General features: G+C 61.4%; 2 protein-coding genes across 6 annotated transcripts; both read right to left on the bottom strand.

Moving 5' to 3' along the window:
- Window positions 1-56: 56 nt before the first annotated feature.
- Window positions 57-9,814, bottom strand: CARNS1 (carnosine synthase 1). Of its 2 annotated transcripts, XM_045775815.2 has the most exons (10): window positions 9,660-9,812; window positions 9,271-9,300; window positions 7,705-7,978; window positions 6,843-6,932; window positions 6,096-6,583; window positions 5,697-5,871; window positions 5,522-5,607; window positions 4,576-4,807; window positions 4,206-4,486; window positions 57-2,237 (listed from the first exon to the last, which is right to left on the bottom strand). In XM_045775815.2, the coding sequence occupies exons 2-10, from the start codon at window positions 9,271-9,273 to the stop codon at window positions 1,011-1,013; spliced, it is 2,856 nt and encodes a 951-aa protein (XP_045631771.2). In that variant the 5' UTR covers window positions 9,274-9,300; window positions 9,660-9,812; the 3' UTR covers window positions 57-1,010. The 2 variants fall into 2 exon arrangements, with proteins under 2 accessions (XP_045631771.2, XP_087711197.1); XM_087855071.1 differs by lacking the exon at window positions 6,096-6,583 and having other exon boundaries at window positions 5,522-5,603; window positions 9,660-9,814.
- A 4,557-nt stretch (window positions 9,815-14,371) lies between these two features.
- TBC1D10C (TBC1 domain family member 10C) lies at window positions 14,372-20,405 on the bottom strand. Of its 4 annotated transcripts, none has more exons than XM_045775919.2 (10): window positions 20,345-20,405; window positions 19,909-20,087; window positions 19,072-19,171; window positions 18,752-18,859; window positions 18,556-18,662; window positions 18,243-18,357; window positions 17,543-17,608; window positions 17,232-17,421; window positions 15,344-15,498; window positions 14,372-15,049 (listed from the first exon to the last, which is right to left on the bottom strand). In XM_045775919.2, the coding sequence occupies exons 2-10, from the start codon at window positions 20,058-20,060 to the stop codon at window positions 14,702-14,704; spliced, it is 1,341 nt and encodes a 446-aa protein (XP_045631875.1). In that variant the 5' UTR covers window positions 20,061-20,087; window positions 20,345-20,405; the 3' UTR covers window positions 14,372-14,701. The 4 variants fall into 4 exon arrangements, with proteins under 4 accessions (XP_045631875.1, XP_087711196.1, XP_045631874.2 ...); XM_087855070.1 differs by lacking the exon at window positions 20,345-20,405 and adding an exon at window positions 20,221-20,303; XM_045775918.2 differs by lacking the exon at window positions 20,345-20,405 and having other exon boundaries at window positions 19,909-20,212.
- Between the last annotated feature and the right edge of the window lie 197 nt (window positions 20,406-20,602).

The raw sequence follows: 20,602 nt of genomic DNA, 5'->3' as shown, positions 1-20,602 counted from the left end.
CTAGCTGAGCCTGAGAGGTGGTGTCCCAGTCCCAAGAACCAGATGCAGACTTTTCATTAGTTCATAAGCCTTTATTTGGAGAGGGATGCTTGTGGAGCTAGCCACAGCTGCTGTGCTACACAGGGGCAGAGTTATTGAAGCGGACTCCCCACGATCAGGAAGGGAGTGTAGACTCTTCCCTGATAATGCTGGTTCGTTACGCCAGAGGCCAAAGCACCAAAGCTTGGTGGAGAAGGTGCGTGCTGGCTGGGAGGGGGCGTTCACTCATCTTAAGGCCACATATGAATGAGGGCAGGGAGGTGAGTGGGGTTTAGAAGCTGAGTGGGCACATAAGACTTAGTAAAAGCAGAAACCTGGACCTTGTATCTTGTCCCTTGACCCTCCAGCTACCGCGGAGTGACCTTGAGGCAGTGGTTGTCCCTCTCGGAGCCTGCCTCCTCATCTGTAGAATGGGGCAATAGTGTCTGCCTCGGGAGATGGTTCCGGCTGAACCCAGGCCACCTGCTTCTATTTCTCAGGCCAAACGAGTCAGGCAGGGCACTGCCAAAAGTTGTCAGCAGGCTCTAGAAATATCCTGGAATTTGCTAACTGAGGGTTGCGAGTAAGAGGACGGGGCGTTTCGTCTCAGGCTTTTGTGGGATTTGTCCAAGGCCAGGGGCCAGCCAGCTTCTCTCATCCCGTAGACTGCAGGAAAAGAGACAGACCTGGAGGGATGACAGAGAGGGGCTAAGTTTGGGCCCACTCCCACCTCCCTGCGGTGTGTGTGCGAGCCTGTGCGTGTGTATGCGCGCACCTGTTGTTTTCTCCATAGCTAGACTCGTGGGGCAGGACTGGGGCTTTTGGGCTGGACTGACAGCAAGAGGGGCCTGTGCCCCCCCCCGATACTTTCTTTTGTGGCCCTCAAGCTCGGGAGGCCTTCATGCCAAATGGCCCTGCCACTCTGGAACAGACCTGAGGCCTTGGCGTGGGCCCGGCCAGGGTTGGGGCAGGGTTACAGGAACCGAGAGGCACTATTTGAAGTGGGACAGGAAGTGGGCAACAGGGTAGTGGGGCCCATCGATGCCCAGACCCTGGCAGAGGCCCAGCAGGCGGAGGCGAGCCTCAGCCGGGCTGGACCCAGCACAGGCCACGCTACAGTAGGGCTCCTCGTATTCACCCTGCTCCAGGATCTCCTCCAGCAAATTGAAGCGCAGCAGGCCCTGGTCATGAAGAGCCTGCAGGGTCTCACGGCTGGAGGTGGAATTGAGCACCTGCAGGTGCTGGGACATCAGGCACATGACCCCCACCAGGTGGCCACGGGCACGTGGGTGGGTGGGCAAGGCAGGCCGCAGGCCGCAGGCCACCATAGCTGCCGCCAGCAGCAGGTCCACGCCGTAGAGCTCCAGGATCCAGTCTCTCAGGTAGAAGCCACCCATTCGAGGGTTGATCTCGATGAGTTTTGGCCCAGCCCCAGTCAGCTTGAGCTCCACGTTGAACACCCCATCCAGCAGCCCGCAGCCCAGGCAACAGCGGAAGGCTGCCTGCACCAGCTGGGCCTCCTGCTCCGGTGCCAGCCCCGTGGGCATGCAAGCTGCCGTCTCAGTGAAGCCGGGCAGCCTCGTGGGGCCGTTGTCGGAGACGAAGGCGGCCAACAGTCGCCCACCAAACAACACCAGGTCCACATCGTGCTCGGTGCCCTCAACGAACTCCATGAGCAGCATGGCGTTGCCCCAGCCCAGCCCGATGCCGGGGTGGTCAGCCTCCCCCTGCAGGTCACGGGCGACCCGGGAGAAGTGTTCGTGGCACTGTGGCGCGTCCTCCACCAGCCGCACACCCACTGCACCTGCCCCGAACTCCAGCTTCATGACCCCTGGCAGGGGCACCTGGTGGACGGCCTTCTCCACATCGGCCTCGCTCTCCAGCGGGCAGCAGGGCACAGCGTGGAGCGAGGGCGCAGGCCAGGGCGGGCCCTGACAGCGCAACAGGTGCAGCTGCGTGCAGCTCTTCTGCTTGGCCAAGCGCATGGCAGCCGGGGGGCTGCAGGGCAGACCCAGCTCCTGGCAGAGCAAGGCCGTGAGCACCAGGCAGTCATCCCAGTAGGAGAAGCAGCCGTCCAGCTGCAGGCCACGTGCCCGCACCAGTTCTGCCAGCAGCCGTGCATTCTCTTCATCCCGCCGGTGCTCTGTCACGTCGAAGTGGATGAACGTCTGCACCAGCTGGGATGCAAAGTGGTTGGGGTCCGACTCCACCAGGTGCAGCTGCAGAAACCACCAGAACACAACACACCCAGGTCAGCCTGTGCTGGACACTGGGGCGACTGGATGGGGCCTAGAACCTGGTTTTGGCCCTCAGGGGAGCCCCAGTTCTACGGGCTCAAAAAATATCTGTTGATGATTGACTAAATGGAAGATGCCGAGTTCTCACACCTAGCCCAGCCTGGAGGGGAGGAAGGGCAGCCGTAAGGAGACAATGCTTAGGCCGGGAGCTTAGCCTCAGCCAGAGGGAAGATGGCGGCCCGAGGGAAAGGGTGTGATCTGGGTGGGAGGGGGCTGGAGCGAAGAGCGAGAGAGAGCGGGCTGGTGGGCCCCTGCCCACTCTGACCAGAGACTGTAGGGAAACTACCAGGGTTGGGGGTTGGGACAGGTGGCCTGGTGTCTTCGGGCATCATGCTCTTGGCCGTCATTCACCCAAAGATTTCTGACCCTGGGTGTGCCCATGGAGGAATCCAGTGGGGCCCTGTGCCCCAAATCTCACTGCCCGCTGGGGGAACACAGACACAAAGCGGCTGGTTCCCAGGGCTGAGGCTGCTCCTGAGAGGGGAGGGTGGCTGTGAGCACTGTAACACTTGGCAGCAAGAGGAGTGGAAAGACATTCCAAGTGGACAGCACAATGTGCAAGGCAGGGAGTGAAGAGGCAATAGGAATGGCTGGAGGGTCGGATCCCCAAGGACATGTCCTACTGTGGAAGAGGGGAGAGGAGGTCATTGTGGTGATGAAGGCCGGGAAGAACCTGGCCTCTGTTTTCTTATCTGCTCGGTGGGGGATAAGAATGCCTACTCTGCCGGCTTGGCCATGGCGCCACATTCTTCAACGTGAGGCCCCTGCTGTGAACTTGATTCGGGATCTGGAAGCCGCTTCCCGGGCACACCCTCCTCATGCCCTCAGGAATTCAACCTCCAAGGGCTGGCCCTTCCTGCAGGACAGGGCCAGGCTCCTTAGCCTGGCATGCAGGGTCCCGGTTCTGGTACTAACCGGGAATGACGCCCCCCCCCCCCCACTGCCCATCTGCGCTGGGCTCTTTTTGCCCTGGAGGGCTCTGTGCCCTCCCTGGGGTCCTCTTTCACCTGGGTGGGACAGAATTCGGCCAGAGGCCAAGAAGAGTTTAGACTTCTGGGGAACCTGGGTGGCTCAGTCCATTAACAGTCTGCCTTTGGCTCAGTTCATGATCTTGGGGTCCTGGGGTGGAGCCCCTGCATCTGGCTCCCTGCTCAGCGGGGAGCCAGCTTCTCCCTCTCCCTCTGCTGCTCTCCCCCCCTTATACTCTCTCGCTCTCTCTCAAATAAATAAATAAATAAATAAAATCTTCAAAAACAAAAGGGGGGGCGCCTGGGTGGCTCAGCCATGAAGTGTCTGCCTTTGGCTCAGGTCACGATCCCAGAGTCCTGGGATCGAGCCTCGTGTCAGGTTCCCTGCTTGGTGGGAAGCCTACCTCTCCCTCTCCCACTCCCCCTGCTTGTATTCCCTCTCTTGCTGTCTCTCTCTCTGTCAAATAAATAAATAAAATATTTTTTAAAATAAAATAAAAAAAGACTTGGGGAGGCTGGGTGGCTTAGCCGGTTAAGCGTCTGCCTTCGACTCAGGTCATGATCCCAGGGTCCAGGAATGGAGTCCTGCATCAGGCTCCTTGCTCAGCAGGGAGCCTGCTTCTCTCTCTGCCTGCCGCTCCCCCTGCTTGTGCTCTCTCTCTCTGGCAAATAAATAAATAAAATCTTTAAAATAAATAAATAATAAAAAACAAGAGACTTCAAACTTCTAACCTGGACGGGCAGGGACCCCGATCCGTACTCCTGGGCTCTAGAGCCCCTAGCGGACACGCCCAACGCAGGCTCTGCCCCGCCCCAACCCCTCACCGCCCCGCCCCAGCCCCTCACCGCCCCTGCGCCCGCGGCACCGCCTCCAGTGCGGCGGCCGGGACTCCGGGCCGGCCCCGCCCCTCGCCCCGCCCACCTTGAGACCGTAGTCGCGCGCCGCCTCCCACACGAACTTCTTGCTGACGCCGCCCGCGCCGATCAGCAGCAGCTGCTTGCCCTCCATGAGGCAGTGCGCAGACCGCCGCAGCATGGTTTCCACGAGCGGCGCCGCCGCCGAGTCCTCGGCCGCCGAGCGCGGGTGCTGCGCGGCCCACAGCCCCTCGAGCGCGCCGCACGCCTCCAGACACAGGCCGCCGTTCAGCTCCAGGGCCACGGGGGTCAGCGCGCGGCCCTCGACCGTCAGCGCGAAGTCTACGCCTGGGCCGGGCGGGGGGCGCGGGCTCAGCGCGGGCTGCCCTGCGGCCTCGGGCCCCTCCCCGGCCCCGGCCCGGGCCTTCCGCACTCACCGAGGAAGTCCGTGCGGGCCCGGCGCCCGCCGCGCTGCTCCGCGCTCAGGCCGGCCTCCAGGGCCAGCACGGCGGCCAGCGCGGCCTCGGCCGCTGTCTTGACGCGCTGTCGCACGACCGTCACCTGTCCCGTCTCACCCAGGCCACAGCGGGCCAGTGCCACCTCCAGCGTCTGTGGCAAGGAGCTCCGGTGCCGCAGAGGCCGGTCCTGACGGCCCACGCTGCACACCACCTGGGCAGGGTATGGCTGAAGGTGTTGGCCCAGGAGGAGCCGTCCCAGGACTAACACACCCCCCCACCCACCCACTGCCCCTGCACACCTACCCTTGTGCCAAGATCCAGGCCAGACCTCCACTGTGACTTTCACTGCACAAACCACTTTCCCCTGCCACTGCCCACCTGGTCCTTCAGACCTTAAGGGCATTCTACCCAGGCTTCCAGGCCCAGCTGAGGTCTGCGCTCCCTGAAGGCTCCAAGCACGCTTGCTCCTAGCTCCTGCAGGCCAGGGGCCTGTGCCACCCTGGTGTGCCCACCCCCCTAGACCTCCATAAGGGCAGGGCTCAGAGACTCCCTCAGGTTGACTCAGAGCTGTGTTCCCAGGAGGGTCCTCAAGCTGCCTTGAGTTCCCTAGCTTGGAGGCCCCTCTTAAAGGACTCTAGACACTGGCGGTTCAGGGACCCTGGGTCAGCCTCTTCTCTGAGTGTGAGCTCCCTGGAAAGAGGATTCAGCCCTGGGCCCTGGTACCCTGTACCAGGCAGAGCTCCTGAGGTAGGAAGGGTGGAAAGGGAGGGAAAAAGCATCAGACCCAGGAGTCCTCCTAGAGGCCACCAGGATTCCCCCCAAAGATTATGTCTTCTCTCTGCCGGGGACCCTCAGCAGTGCGTTAGGGCTGGGCTGGGCTGGGGTGTGGCAGCAGGGTCAGGACCTAACGCTGGGCCATGCTCACCTTGCTCAGCAGGGGCCTGTCACCTTGAGTCCGACATACCACAGCACAGATCCGCACGGCCAGCTCAGGGCCAGGTGGGGGACTGCCTGGAGAAAGACAGTGAGGCCTGAGCCCGGCACACAGCAGCCAGGCGGGAGCCAAGCTGCCACTCCTGGCTGGCCCAGGGGACTCTCACCTGGGAAGGGCAGCCGGGCAGGTGGGCACACAGCCTCCACCAGGACACTCTCCTCCTCCTCCAGTTTCTCCAGCAACGCCAGCACCGTGTCCACCACAGTGCCCAGCTCCGCGCGTGGGCACACACGCAAGGCCTGCCGCCCCCGCCAGCGCCAGCCACTCAGCTTCACAGCCACCTGCCACAGGGAGGGGAAGGGGGCCTCCTTACTACCCCGCGTACCTGTGGGCTACCGTAGGGTCCAATGTGTAAACTCAGGTAAGAAGGGAGGGGATTGCCACAGAGAGAGAAGCCAGCAGTAGTGCTCAAAGCTGGGGACAGCTTCCCAGCAGGACTTGGTAACCACCCGTGGGTCCCATCCTGCTGGCATCTGGACAGACCTCGGAGGCAGGAGCCTTTTACCTGCAGGGCATCACCCAGGGCCCCGGAGTGCAGAAAGGCCCCTACTTCCTCCTTCACCAGCGTCTCCTGGCCCTCTTTGCCACTCAGCTCCACCATCCGTACGCCCGGGCTAGCATCCCCTCCCCGCAGCAGTGCCGGTGGCTTATAGGTGAAAGCCAGGGTGGCTGGCACAGCCACACCACCCTGCTGAGCCAGCAGTCGCCTTGTCAGCAGCCTGTCCTCCAGCAGCCGGGCCAGCTCAGCCGAGGCTCCTGTGGGGCAGGTCAGGTCACGGGCAAGTTCAGCTGCCTCTCGACCCTGGCCAGGTCCCAGCCCCAGGCCCGCCAGGAAGTAGGTGGCTCGGCGTGGGGGGACAAAGTCCTCCAGGAATGTCAGGCCCCCTGGGTGGAAGCTCACAGCCTTAGAGACCAGCAGGACCGCCTCGCCCGGCTGTCCAGGTGCTGGCACCTTCGTCAGCCAAGCAGGGGACAGGCAGAGGAGCATGTTTCCTGTGGGCAGAAGGAGGAGGGTTGCTGGCCAGGGAAGGCCAGGGAAGGCTTAATGCCCCCGTGCCCTCCACCTCCAGCCCGGGGCCCTGGGTAGCGGGGGGCAGCTGCTCCCAGAACCCACCCCCACTCAGAGTGTGGCGGCTGGCCCAGTGGAATGCAAGCTGTTGCCAGGGTCAGTGGGTATTTCGGGATGTGGCTGGGCCAGGGCAGGGCTGCCCTTTCCATAGGAGCGGGTGGGGGAACTTGGGCACGTACTCACCCGGGCTCTGGACCCCACCCTCCAGCAGCACAGACAGAAAGGTGCTGGGGGATCCCAGAATGCATAAGGTCACCTCTGCACCAGGGCAGCCTGGGGGTGGGGTGGGGAGAACATTGCCAAGCTATCTTTCTACCTACCCTTCCCTGCCCCGTAGCCCCACCCTCCCCCCTGGGGCCCCCAGGTCCTTTCCAGCATGGGCTGAGAAGGGTGGAGAGGATAGAGAAGACACTGGAAAGGAAGAGGGAAGTTGCCTGCCCATCCCATCTGGGGAGGCTGGCCCCCTGCTCTCTGCAGCTAGCCTGGAAAGTACTGGAAGCTAGGTGACTGGAGACCTGGGTTCTAGCCTGGACTCTGACACTGACTTTCTCTGTGACCCATGGCCCCCATGCAGTACTGGGGGGGGGGGTAGTCCCTGTGCCTCGGTTTCCCAGTCTGTGATTTTCATGTATTCTAGCTGTGAACCCTCTGTCCACACAAAACCTTTGTGGTCACCTAATCTATAAAACAGATATAGAAATAAATAAATAAAATATAAAGCAGGGGAGGAGTTTTGGGTCCCAACTGTTAGCTGCTTCCACAGCAGCTCCCAAGACACGTCTATAGAAGCTTTGGCTCCACAGACCGTCGATTACAAATCCCATGGCTGGGTTTTCTGGGGACGTTGATCTCTAACTTTACTGGTGCCAGATGCCCTTTGAAACAACGCTCGTCTGCCTGAGGTTGACTGGCCTTGCCTCCCTGGCTTCAGATCCAGCCAGAGCCTGGGGGAAGGGGCTGACCTTGACAAGGATGGGATGCAGGCTGGGCTGAGGGCACCTCCCCCCACCCAGGGATGCCTCCCCTCCCTGGAGCCCTTGGGCACCTGTGCGGGGCACCTGGCTGCGGTCCTGGGTCTCCGGAAGGCCAGCGTGCTGCAGACAGCTCTGCAGGAGGCTATAGTAGTAGACGGTCCAGGCCCGGGCCTCCACCCCCTCGAGCGAGCCCTTGCAGTCCAGGCCCACGTCCTGGCGCCAGGAGCCAGGGAAGGAGCCTGGGGGCGGCAGGCCAGAGCCTCCTCCCCATGGGCCCTCCTCTTCCTCCAGGTCCTTGGAGCCCAGGGGGCAGTCCCACTCAGGACCCAGCGGATCCAGGGAGAGCTGAGAGGGGCAGAAGGGGTGGGTCTTGGGCAGAGTGGGCAAAGGGCACGTTAAGTCACCCAAGGGGATAAGCCCTCCACACCCCTAACCTTGGGTTATGCTCAGGGCAGACGCTGTCCTAGGAACCAGGAAGGGGTGGAGTTGGGTTAGGGGGTGAAGGCCTGTCACCAGGAACATGTAGGTAGGGGTGCTTTGTAAACTGTAGGTGCCGTGCTCCGGGGGGCTGGGGGTAGAAAGCAATGTGCCGCTGGCTGGACCACTGCCCCCCATCCCACGCCAAGGTCGGCACTAGCTTGGTTCACAGGACCAGAGGTTTTGGTCTGTTTTGTTTATCGAAGCAGTCTTGGCACGCCATAAGCTGCTCAATAAAGGTTGACTGAGGACAGATGAATGAATGAACCAAGCAACCACCCTTGAGCTGTTCGCTTCTCTCTGGCCTCCGTAACCTATCTACTACCATCACGGAGCTCTGCCAAGACCTAAATGCGTAGATGAATCTTTCCACTGCCACCCAAATAGGGCTTGCGGACCTACTGTGTGCCCCGCCCTGTGCCAGGCATTGGTAGGGGTAAAAGCCAGTGCCCTTTTTTCAGATGTTCTGAGTCATGGAAATGCTTTCTTTGGATGAAATTTTACACCCCTGCCCCTCTCTGAGGCTGGCTGACTCCCACATGAGGCTGCTCAGAGGCTCTGTGTGGCCACAGGCGGGGACAGCGGTGGACCTGTCCTCCAGGGGACAGCCTGGCAACCTTGGGTAAGTTCTCTGGGCCTTGTGGAGGTGAGGCTGAGACTTCAGTCATGGGGAGACAGTATGCTGTGGCCAGGAGGGCAGGTCTGCGCCTGAGACCTGGGCTCAAATCCAGGCTGACCGTTCCAAATTCTGAGCCTCGTGCCTTCTCTTAGAAGGTGTGTTCCAGAAAGAAGAAGAAGGTGCGTGTTCCCTGAGAGCCCAGACTGTGCATTCACTGCTATGTCCCCAAACCTACGATGGTGTCAGATGCATAGGAGGGGCTCAATACATGTTGCAGGATGAATGAACGCCAAAGGGGACCAACAGTGTCCATCCCTGGGGCTGGTGGGGGAGGGATGAAGTGGCTGGCACACAGCAGCCGCTTGTCCCATGGCACCTGGAGTGGAGAACCAAACACGGTGCGTGCCCCTGGTCATAAGTCTGAGCTGTCTGCACAGAGGAGCCCCCAGTGTGAGGCTTTTGGGTGCCAAATGCTGCCCTCTGGGCCCTCCCTCTGGCCAGGGGCTTGGACCTTTTGGGGGGAAGGGGGGTGGGGACTCACCATCTTACAACAGGCGGGGTGGCTGAGAGCCTGATGGCAGAGACAGAGGGAAAAAGACAAAGGAGGGAGTCAGGGCAGCCGGGGCTGTACCCCATTGCCCAGCCCCTAAGACTCTGGGGCGGAGAGGTGCCCGCGGCAGTGCCTGTGTCCTGTCCCTGACAAGTGTCCGAGGCTGTCCCACCCCCACCCCAAAGAGGCGGTGAGATCTTCCGCCGGGACCCCAGGGGTCCTGACCCCTCCTGGAGCTCAGGCTTCCCCGGTTGCGCCAGGCGGCGCTGGGGTCTGGGCACCCCGCCCTCCCAGCGGGGGGCGCGCTGGGTCCCCGTGGCCCCTGGCCCCGCAGCCCCCCTCCCTGGCTCTCCCCGGGGCGCGGGCAGGAGCCGGGGTACCTGGAGGGCGGCAGCGGCTCGGCGGGGCAGGCGGGCGGCGCGGAGCGGCGGGGGCTCGGCGGCGGCGGCGGCGGCGGCGGCGGCGACACAGCGGGAGCGGGCGGCTCCGCTTTATATAGAAGCGACCGGGGCATGCCCAGTGCAGGGTGGGGGCGGCGCGGGGCCCCAGCCGGCACCCGCCGCCCCGCCGCTCCCGTCCAGACACCCGCCACCCAGCCCGACACCTGGGCTCCAGGGTGGGGCCAGTGAGAGAGGGGAGACCAAGTGGACAGAGGGTCACAGCCACTGGGCTGCAGTGAGGGAAGGACAGCCAGGACAGGGACAGAGAGAGACAGAGACAGAGGGAGAGTAAGTCCCGAATGGAAAAGGGGTGGAAGAAAGTGGGGGGGGAGGAGGCAAAGAGAGCTGGAGAGGGCAGAGACCCAAGGCAGGGCTGCCCTTGGCCTTTGGGGGTGGGGTGGCCGGAAGAGCAGTGGGGGCACACAATCTGGAGTTCTGCCCTTGTATGGAGTCCTGAGCTCCCTCGCACACCCAGCCCCCAGCTGTCTGCCTCAGCCATGAGCACTCTGCCCTATGGCAGACTCTCCCAGAAAGGCCTGGTTGGGCAGGGGTCCCTGTACCTCTGTGGGGTTCCTGCCTCACCTCTCCTGGCCCCCCACCAGAGTAGGGACCAATCAGTAAGAAGACCCCCCAAGGGCAGTCCCAGTTTCCTGGCATACCCTCTGCCCTGCAGGGGGCCAGAGGGAAGAGGGTGCCCAAGCTCTGGGGTTCCAGTGGATCTGAGCCCAGAAAAGGGGGTATGTACGGGATCTGTCTTGCCCATTGACACCCACGTCTGCTGGACAGCGGCAGTTATGCCCAGTCTCCCCAAGACACACAACCTTACGCCCAGGTGCGCTCACCCAAGCACCCACAGAAAACAGCTCAAGAGACCTGGCCCACAGCCACAAACTCAGAGACACACCCTCTCCTTGAGTGTCACCCTAGGCAGGTGTCAATTCTAGCTCCAGCCATAGGACCTGGGCACTTCCCCTTGCTGGTCCGAACCTCACTTTCCTCCTGCCTACAGAGGGACTAGTTCCCATCTCACAGGGCTGGGGGGCGGATTAGTACGGGGTCCTCCGGGCCCCCGCCCCATGTAGGCACTTAGTATTACAAGGTCTCCACCTCACAGCCTCAAACCCACACCTTCTCCCTGCCTGTCTCGGCGTTGGAGACTCCTTTGGCTGTCCTTGAGAGCCTTCTGGGCTAGAGGAGAGACCCAGGGGCCCGTGTCTACCACTGAAGGGACTCAGAGGGGAGAAATGATTCATCGTGTCCGTCCAGCCCAGCCCACATTCCCCACACAGCTTTCCAGGGCTGGCTGCTCGGCGCCTTCCCTGGAATTAGGTGTGGCCACCAGAGAAGTCCATTCTCTCGCTGCATGGGTAGCCTGAACTCCACTGCGATGCCACTGGTGGGAACAGGGGTGGGGCACAGATGTCATCAAGGAGCACGAGCTTCTGGCACTTAACAAGAGTTAAAAACTGAGGGCGCCTGGTGGCTCAGATGGTTAAATGACTGCCTTCGGCTCAGGTCCTGATCCTGGGGTCCTGGGATGGAGCCCCGCATCGGCTCTCTGCTCCGCGGGAAGCCCGCTCCTCCCTCTGCCTCCGCCTGTCTATCTCTCGTGAATAAATAAACGAAATCTTTTTTAAAAAGTTAAAAACTGAAATTCAACTGAGTAAACTTTAAAGATTTGATTGGCTTTATTCAACAATTCATACATTGGGCAGCACCCCATCTAGCAGATAGAAAGGCGCTCTGAGGAGCTGTGCAGAGTGAAAGACTTGCCGAAGGAGCAAGGACAAGGAAGTTGTACGGGACAAAACAGCGGGTTGTGTTTTGCAAGGTTGCTTTCCTTTAGGGGATGGCAGACGTCTATCAGATGACCTAACTAGCGCTCCTAGGTGAGTCCTGATCCTGGTTTAAGATTCCATTTCTGGGGGCACCTGGGTGGCTCAGTGAGTTAAGTCCAATTCTTTTTTTTTTTTTTTAAGATTTTATTTATTTATTTTAGAGAGAGAGTGCACAGGTGCAGGGGCGGAGGGAGAGAAATTTCAAGCAGACTCTGTGCTGAGCCCAATGTGGGACTCAATCCCGCGACTCCAGGACTGTGACCTGAGCCCAAGGCAGTCACTTACCCAACTGAGCAACCCAGGTGCCGGGTGGGGGAGAGGGGAGCTTTTATCTCGTTATCTGTAGGAGAAAATAGAGCTCAGAGAGCAAGAGGACATTTCCTATGCAGGAAATTTGCAGGGAGTCCAAGTCTGGCTTCTGGACGGTGTGGGGGTGGGGAACCTCTGAGGTGGGTGGCAGTGCTAGATGGAGACCGTGGGCCCTCCCCCACGACCAAGGTGGGGATCCATCTGCCCTTCCACTTTTAAAAAAAAGTTTTAATTATTTATTTATTTTTAAGTAATCTCTACACCCAACGTGGGACTCAGGCTCAACAACCCTGAGATCAAGAGTTGCATGTTCTTCCAATTGAGCCAGCCAGGGGCTCCTGTCCTTCTACTTTTCTGGTTGGCCCCCACTCCCTTCCCCTGGGCTGACCCAGGCCAATGGACGTCTTTGGGTGCCATCCCAGCTTCCCTGCAGGCTGAGTGCTATCAGATACATGGCTTGCCTTCTCCGAGCCCACTTCCAAGCAGGTTTGTCGGGAGCTGGGACTGCCGGGTTTACTGAGTATAGTTGTGCAGGTTGCTCACTGCACAAAGGTACCCAGCTGAGTGGTCAATTCCCCTGTGTCACACAGAGCTGCATGTGCCTAGAGGAGAGGTGTCTTTCCCAACTAGCACACAGGTGCTGTAGGGGCTAGGATAGCCCTGTGAGGACAATGTGTGCAGAAAAGTGTTCACATGAGGGAGCTAGTTCTCTTCTGGTCTGACACCCCCACGCCCTACCCAGCTCAGGTTCCCCACGTAGATGTTTGATAATGGCACCTGCCCAGAAAATGCTTCCCTGAGCAGAAAAGGCATTGATTCAGCCCTAGCTGGAAGAGTCCTGCTGGAGACCATTTGCCCCTAGGGTCTATAACCAGTGGGACCCACTGTCACCATGGTCCCCCCTCCCAGCCTCATGACAGATTCCCGGGCCTGGAGCCAAGGCTGCTGTTTTCCTGCTTCCCCACCCTTGGAGGGCGGGGAGTCTAGGAGCAGACTCCAGGGGTAGGTCCCCCCACCCTACCTGCTACAGAGCCTGAGACAGCACTCGATACAGTAAGGCTAAGGTGTTGTCTAGAAAGCACAGAGCCCTGCACAGTAGCGGCTCTGCCCCTCACCCCTCACCGTGATCATGGGCTGGGCACTCCATTTCCCCTTTCTCTAGTGAGGCTATCAGTGCTGCCTGGGGGGGGGGGGGTATCTGAGAAAGGGTTCTAGGAAGTGCAGGTGAGTGGGTTATTGTTAAGCTACAGGTACCTTAGTGGGGTAGGGAGGAGGGAGGGAAGGTCCCTGGAAGCTCTCTTTAACTCCCGGGCGCCCAGCTGTTGCCCCACACTCCAAGGGGCTGGGACTCAGGCTGGGGCAGGGTCGGGGGAGTGGGTGGGAGGAGAGAGCGCACCCCCAGGAGGGCAGACCTGGGTGGGTGCCCAGTTGTAGGGGACAGGTTCATGGCTGCCGATGTGGAGGCAGGGGTAAACCTGGGGTCTGCCACAGGCAGAGAGACCTTGCCAAGCTCCCTCCCCTCCTGAGCCTCAGTTTCCTCCAGGTAACTCCACAGACCTCGGTCTGGACCTCCGTGTTTCCTCCTCCAGGGGGTAGGCGCCTTGGGTACGGGATGGTCGGCCCCAGACCCAGGGCCTGGCCAGGCACACACTGAGCACCAGATGAACATGTGAGAGAGAGTGCATTGCCACAACCTGTGGCCCTGTCACCAGAACATTCCAAATCAGGGGTCTGACCAGTGGCCATGCCAGTGTTCCAGCACAGCCACTGGGACGGGCAGGTTGAATACTCCCCCATGGAAGTGGGAGTCCAGATGCTTTCTCCCACTACTCCAGAGTCCTGCCATGACCTGCCACCCTCCCCCCTGCAGGGGAGGGCCTCCAGGGAGGCAAGGCACCCTGGAAGGGGCACTGTAGGGACTCAAGCCGGCATCAGAGCCAGCCCTGTTGCCGCGGTGATGGCTCATGTCTCAGGCACCCCAGGCACCCACAGGGGCAATTATCAAGTGTGGGAGGGAGTTTCCATGGTGGCAGTCCCGAGGGGGTGCAACCAAGGCTTTGGGAGTGGGCAAGTGCCTGCGGGACCTTTCTCCTTTGTCCCCGCACACTAGGCTTTTGTTCTCGCCTGGCTGTCTCTGACGACTGGACCAGGACCATGGTTGGGGGCAGACTTGGGTTAGAGTCCCCCGGCCCTTGGGGGTCCTGAACCAAGCTGGGACGAGGGGAAGAATAAGGGATAGAACCCCACTTGCGGGCCGAGCATCCACTTGGGGAGCCTTCCTCCCACAGGGGCCAGAGCCTTACCTGCCCCCAACAGGCTGCGTGAGGCGGCTCACCATTGGCTCCTGTTGCTGGTAAACAGCTTTCAGCAGCCAATGGGCAGCCTCGGCGTATCCCGAGGGGCGGGACGAGGAGAGGCAAGGCCGTGGGGGGTGAGGGTGGGAGGGGAAGGGGCAGCGGGTCTAGAGTTGGGGGTGGAGAGCGTGCAATCCAAATCCATCCAGAGTTCTGCTAGGTCAGGCTTTATTCTAGGCTTTCCCAGGAGCCCTTTGGGGTCCCTCAGCCCAGCCAGGTCCCCTAACCCCACACTCCTTCAGCGCCGGCTTCCATGCTTGCAAGGGCCCGGGCACCAGGGCAGCTCCGTGGGAGAATGGCAGGCCTGGGCCCCTGAAACCGCATTCTGTGACCTTCCTTCATGCCTGACAGTCCCTGGGCAGGGAGCCGAGTCGCCAAATCCCAGCGGTAAATGCAGTGCCCACTGATGAGGTGGGCATCGGCCAATCGGCAGCTGGGGTTAGGGGACGCTGAGTCCATGATACCCTCCGAAGTCGAACCTTCAGAACCGAGTATCCAGGAAGGAGGCGGAGCCTCGATGAGACCTGGAGGGCCCCTCCAGAGGGGGGCCTCTGGACCGAGTCAGGAGCCCGTGGAAAGTCTTGCCTCTGGTCTGGGGCTTGCGCCGCGGAGGCCTGGGCTCTTCCGGAGGCTGCACCACTATTCGGGGCACCTCGGGCCTGGTGCCTCCCCGCACCCCTGCCAGCTGCTGGGCCTCAAAGATGGCTTGGGCTCCAGGCAGGCGGGCCTGAGGCCTGGGGGGTGGCCCGGACGTGGACTCAGGCAGCCGGGCCAGCTGGACCCGGATCTCCCGCTGCAGGTCCTGCTCAGACAGGGCCACGCTGTGCACCTGTGGGGAGTGGTTGGTACTGAGTGTGCCCAGACTGGGGGAGGGCAGGAAACCATGAGGTCCCCACAGGGCGGGCAGGACACAGCCCCAGGAAGTGGCTGAGGGACTGACAGCCAGACTCACTAAGGGAACCATAGAAAGCTACTTGAAGCCTGGGGTTTTCACATTCTCTACTGCTCAGAGGACAGGAACTGAGCCCCGGGTCTCACTCTGACTTCTTGCTGTGAGACTCAGTTTCCCCAGCTGAGCAGCAGGGGCTGGGTCGTTGCGGAAGGCAAGCAGGGGGGCACCCACCTGGGACATGAAGACCTCCTCCTGCAGCTGGGTGGGGGGGATGGCTCGTAGGGCACCGAGGGTCTCCAGGAGCCCTGGGCAGGCCAGGCGCTGTTCTGTGGTGCCCAGCGCCAGGCGCACCAGCGTCAGCCCCACGCGGAACAGCACCTTCACACCTGCGGGCCGCGGGGCTCACTCAGTGTGGGGCCAGCCCTGCCCGTCCTTGCTTCTGTACCTGCACCTGCCTCCATCCAGACACCCTGTACCCTCCTGCAGCTCCGCAGCCCGACTCAGACCAGGAGCAGCGAGTGGCAGTGGCATTGCGATGAGGGGTCACTGACGAGTGTCTGCAGCCGCACACACTTCCGGGCAAAGCAGCCCGCGGGCAGCCGGGGCTATCACCGCTCACGCCTGCTCTCTGCGCCTTGGCAGCTGGTCCTTGCCAGGAAGGCCTTTCCAGCTCAGATCTGTGACCTTGTTCTAGAGAGATTCTCGCCAGAGCTCTTCACTGCTAAGCCAAGAGCACAGTGCACGTGTGCACACACCCAGGCACGCACACTCACGGGCACGCGCGGGTGGGGCCTCGGGCTGTTCCCACAGCCTCAGAATCCCTCCCGGGCAGCCTCGAATCTGGGGACCAGTGAGGCCTAGTGACAACCGTGACTTGTAACGAGATGATCACAACCACTCACGTCGTCATCATGACGGAAAGGAACCTGTGACATTGCCTGTCCTGTCCCCAGAGGAGAGGGCAAAGAGGGCCACCCTCGAGGTCTGAGGCTGGAGGGGTGGTGACACTCCGATGGCAGCTTGGACACCTGTGACCAGAGCTCTAAGGGGGCCTGGAGCCAACTGGGCATACAGCAGGTGCTCAATAAGTGTACTGATTGATTTCTACCATTTTTCAGTTGTAACTGCCAGACAACCCGTGTAGAACAGAATGCAGGTGGGTTACTGGTGAGTTAACGAGGCAGAGCCCCAAAGTCCTAAAACGTCCAGCTCAGCTCTGCGCGGACTGCCCCCACTCTTGGCCTGGCCTCTCTGGCTTCATCTCTCTCCAGACCCACACCCTCAGTCGTCTGCAGCCTGGACCCTGTGGACAGTGTCTCTCCTGGCCTCCCGGCCTCCACATGGGTCCTGTAAGTCGGCCGCCCCCACGGAGAGGCCAAAGGCATCTTGAAAACAGCACTCTCCTCCCACTGCTCCCCTAACACTCTGTCACATCCCTTGTTTTATTTTCTTCATGGCACTTACGACAATCTATAAATACCTTTTTTTTTTTAAGCTCTATGCCCAACATGGGGCTTGAACTCGCGACCCTGAGATCAAGAGTCACATGCTCCACCACTGAGCCAGCCGGGCGCCCCTATAAATATCTTGTTAATTTGGTTACTGTTGTCTCCCATCCCCACCCCCACCAGAATGTAGGTCTCGTTCACTCAGGGGGTCCCAGCGTCTACAGCCGTGCGGGGCACCTGTGAGGGCTCACCAAGTGCCCCTGGGCTCCAGGGGTGAGCTCTCTTCCTCTCCCACTGGCCCCGCTCCCGCCACTGGCCGTGCCCACTGAGCCCAGTCCCCAAACAGCTCCTCTGCTGGGATCTCGCCAGCTCTGCCACACCTCACTGGGGGGAGCCTCCCAGGCCCCAGCCTGTCCCCAGCAGAGCCTGCCCTCCCTCAGGGGGTCTCGTCACAGGGGCAGGAGTGGCCAGTCATCGCACTGGTGACATGCAGGCAGGGGCTGGGCTGTTCCCCCAGGGCCAACCCTCCGCATCGCCCTCAGCACACTCTGGCACCCACGCCCGGGGCCGGGATTGGCAGTGGCAGGTGGGGCAGAGCAGAGCTCGCGTGCTCGTCCCTGGGCACACCCCAAGGCTCCCAGCCCAGGCGTCCCCTCTGGCTGCCCACTCACCCTCACTGAGGAAGGCGTCCCAGACGCGCAGCACCGTGGGGAAGGGCAGGGAGCGGGCGAAGAGGCACAGGAACCACTCGGGCAGGTAGAGCAGAGGCCCGACGCCCACCTGCTGCAGGTGCTTGTGCGCACGCGGGAGCAGCCGTCGGAGCAGAGCCATGAACACCTCGGCGTCCAGCTGCACAGCCTCCTGCAGCCACGTCCGTCATCGCGTCCACTCTGGAAACCCAGGCTCCGCCCCTCCCCCTCCCCCGGCCCCTGCCCGCCTGCCCAGTCCCTCCTCGTGCTCCGGCCCCCTCCCAGCCTCTCACCATGTGGGGCCCGTAGTAGCCAGGGAGGTAGACCTCGCAGATCTGTACCAGGCACCAGAAGGCCTCCTGGGTGGGGGCACAGGCCATGAGTGCCCCCACCCAGGGGATCACAGAAGGAACCATAGGGTAGGGGAAAGGAGCACAGGGGCGGGCCTACGTACCCCCTGGGGTGGTGACTCTGGAGCCTGGAGCCAAACAGCCTAAACTCGGGCTCTTACCAAAAGTCTCCCCACTGCCCAGAGGCCTACTGTTGGGTTTAGGGGCTTGGAAGTCATAGGGTTCATGATGTTGAATTTCAAGAGTCACAGAGTTGGGGCTCGCTGGTCAAGGGTTGGGAGGTTCCCAAAGTTCAAGTCCTGAGCTCTTGGGTCATTGAGATCATGGTCACAGGGCTCAGAATCAGGAGTCGTGAGGTCAAGGTGATGACGTCCAGATTCTTAGGTCACTGGGGCAGGGAGCAGGGGCCAAGGGTCCTAGGTTCCTGGAGTCAAGGTCGTTGGGCTTGAAGGTCACTGAGGTTGGTGGCCATGAGGCCCTGGGTCACTGGGACAGGATCAGAGAGTCAAGGATCCCAGGTCCCCGAGTCCAGAGTTCCTGGGGTTGGGGGGGTCATGGGTCTCAGGTACCTAAAGTCCGAGTCCCTGGGGTTGGGGGTTATGGATCCCTGGGGCTGGGGAGTCAGGGTCTCGAGGGCACTCACCTCTGGGGGCAGATGCATGAGTAGCACGGCAGCCACAGGGCCTTGGGCCTGACAGTAGCCCTGTTCGGGCCGATGCAGGGTGTAGGCCTTGAGTACCTGCAGGAGCCCCTGCTGCCTGTGCCAGAAGACCCCATCAGACGCTGGTCCTCCAGGTACCCCTTCCCCACCCTCGGGGGCCTCTTCCTAGGCCTCAGCCCCCCTCGGCCTTGCTGGATCCCCTGAGATGTAAGGCTATAAAGCTGAGGTAGGGGTCCGGGCTGAAGACCCCGGAGGTTGTGGGGCTGGAGGTCCCCAGGTGTCACTGGCCGCCTACCCATGACCCTGAGGTGACACAAACATCTCGTGTAGAGGGAACTGGCGGTGCAGGTCCCTGCTGATGGTCTCCATCCACTGCGGGTCTCCAGGGGCCTCGGCCAGTTTCTGCGGGTGGGCAGGAGGGTGGGTGTGAGGGCTCAGAGTGGCGAGGAGCTCTGGAAAAGGGTGGCAGGGACCCCTGCCAACTCTGTTACCTGATAGATGTCAGGGCTGTTCTTCTGACACACGTGGGCCCCGCACAACAGGGGCCAGCACCTGGCCCGGAGAGCCGAGGGGATACCTTTCCGGCACTGCGTCTTTACCTGCGAGTGAGGCCGACGGGCCCCGTTAGATCGGCCAGGCCAGCCTCCCCCGCTCCTGTTGGCAGGTCCCAGGCCCCAGCCTGTCATGGGGCAAGGGTTACTTTGGGTGGTAGGGGGAAAGGCAGGAGGTGCTGGGACACAGGAGGGGTAAATTTTGCCAGCTATGGGCAGAGGCGAAGGGGGCTGAGCCCAGAGCCCCATCCTCCCCTCACCTTCTTGTACCGGCGAGACATGGTTTTCTCCCAGTGCGAGGTCATCTCCACCCACTTCATCTCCCGCTGGCGGATAAGGTCTGCAGGAGGGTGACCTGGCCTGCGGGCACATGGCACAGGCACAGAGGCGTTGGCTAGCTGTTACCCGGGGCCCACATCTGCCACCCTCCACGCTGCCTGGGGAAGCTTAGCTCCTGGCCGTGGAGTTCTCTGGGGAGCCCTGGGGGGGTAACCTGTCACCCAGGGGTTGCCAATGGTTGTCATAGGGACAGGAAAGGACGTGGCTCTGATGTGGGCAGAAGCAGGACAGACTGAAGGGGGTGTGTAGGTGTGTGCTGGGGGAGGGACTGGTTGTCTGTCCCCCAGCATAGGAACACAGACAACTCATAAGAGAAGCGACGTGGACAGAGCTGCGGACTAGAAGTCAGGAGTCCTGAGTTCGAATCAGATTCTATCTGATCTGCTGTGTGACCTTGGGCAAATTCCTATCTGGACTTGTTTTCCTGTCTGTGTATTGGGAGAGGGGAGGGGTAGAGGTGTGGGTTCTTTGGTTTGGTTCTGGGATTATTGGGGCAGATTAAAAGGGGAAGGATATTTGGCCCCAAGGATAGATGCAGAGCCTGGGAAGCTGGGAGTAAAAGAGGCATGGGGTGGGGGGCACTCCTGCCCCAGCCGTGCCAACTTTAGGATTCCACCTGGAGCATGAAGAGGGGTGACACTGGCTGAGTCCCCAGACCCTCAGGGACCCAGTGAGGTTGAGCCTCACTCTAGAATTTAGCCCTCAGCCCCCAACCTCCATCCCAGCACCCCGCTGCCCCCCATCCCACCCCCACTTACCCTGGCTCTGCTGAGCTGCCCCCAATGAAGCCATAGCGGTCAGCCTGGCGATATGGGCCGGGCCCACTCAGCTCCGAGTCGGACCCCAAAGAGCTGGAGTCATCCTGCAGCTCCAAAGGTTGCACCAGGTCCTCCCCCAGGGCCTGGGCCATGGTGCCCCAGACCCAAGCTACCACAGGCTGTAAGATGTGGAGAAAGCCAGAGTGAGAGGCAACTTCTGGCCAGCCTGGGGCCTGGACTCCCATCCAGACGATCCCTAGCCCAGGGACCAGGCTGCAGGGTTCAGAGGGGAGAGGCTTCAAGGTATCTCACCAAGTCCCTTCTGTCCCCTCTTTTATTGGGGGTGGGGTAGGCCCTGAAGTGGCAGAAGAGCCAGGCCTCTGTAAAGAGGCCCAGCCCCAGACTCAGCCCCTGCCCCCCCCCCAGGCCAGCTTACCTCCCTGCTGCACCTCACCTCCTCCTCTCACTTCCTCCTTGCCGCAGCTTCAGCAACCCGCTGGGGGGCCCCTCCCACACTCCCCTCCCAAGAGTTGGGGGGGGTCACCCCTTCCTCTGAGGCTCTTCCGGCCTGCCCCAGCGCCCCCAGGGCCATGGACTCCTCCCACCCCCCCCCCCGCCCGCCCCTCCTCTCCCCGTGGGCTGGATGGCTGCAGGCTTGGGTTCCTGCACTGGGTGTGAAGGGGCCAGGAACAAC

This window comes from Ursus americanus, chromosome 24, assembly GCF_024610735.1.
Source record: "Ursus americanus isolate L20-20 chromosome 24, mUrsAme1.1.p, whole genome shotgun sequence".
NCBI classification, from domain to species: Eukaryota; Metazoa; Chordata; class Mammalia; order Carnivora; family Ursidae; genus Ursus; species Ursus americanus.
The sequence above is the reverse complement of the archived record's forward strand: the minus strand, read 5'-3'. Positions and strand labels throughout refer to the sequence as shown.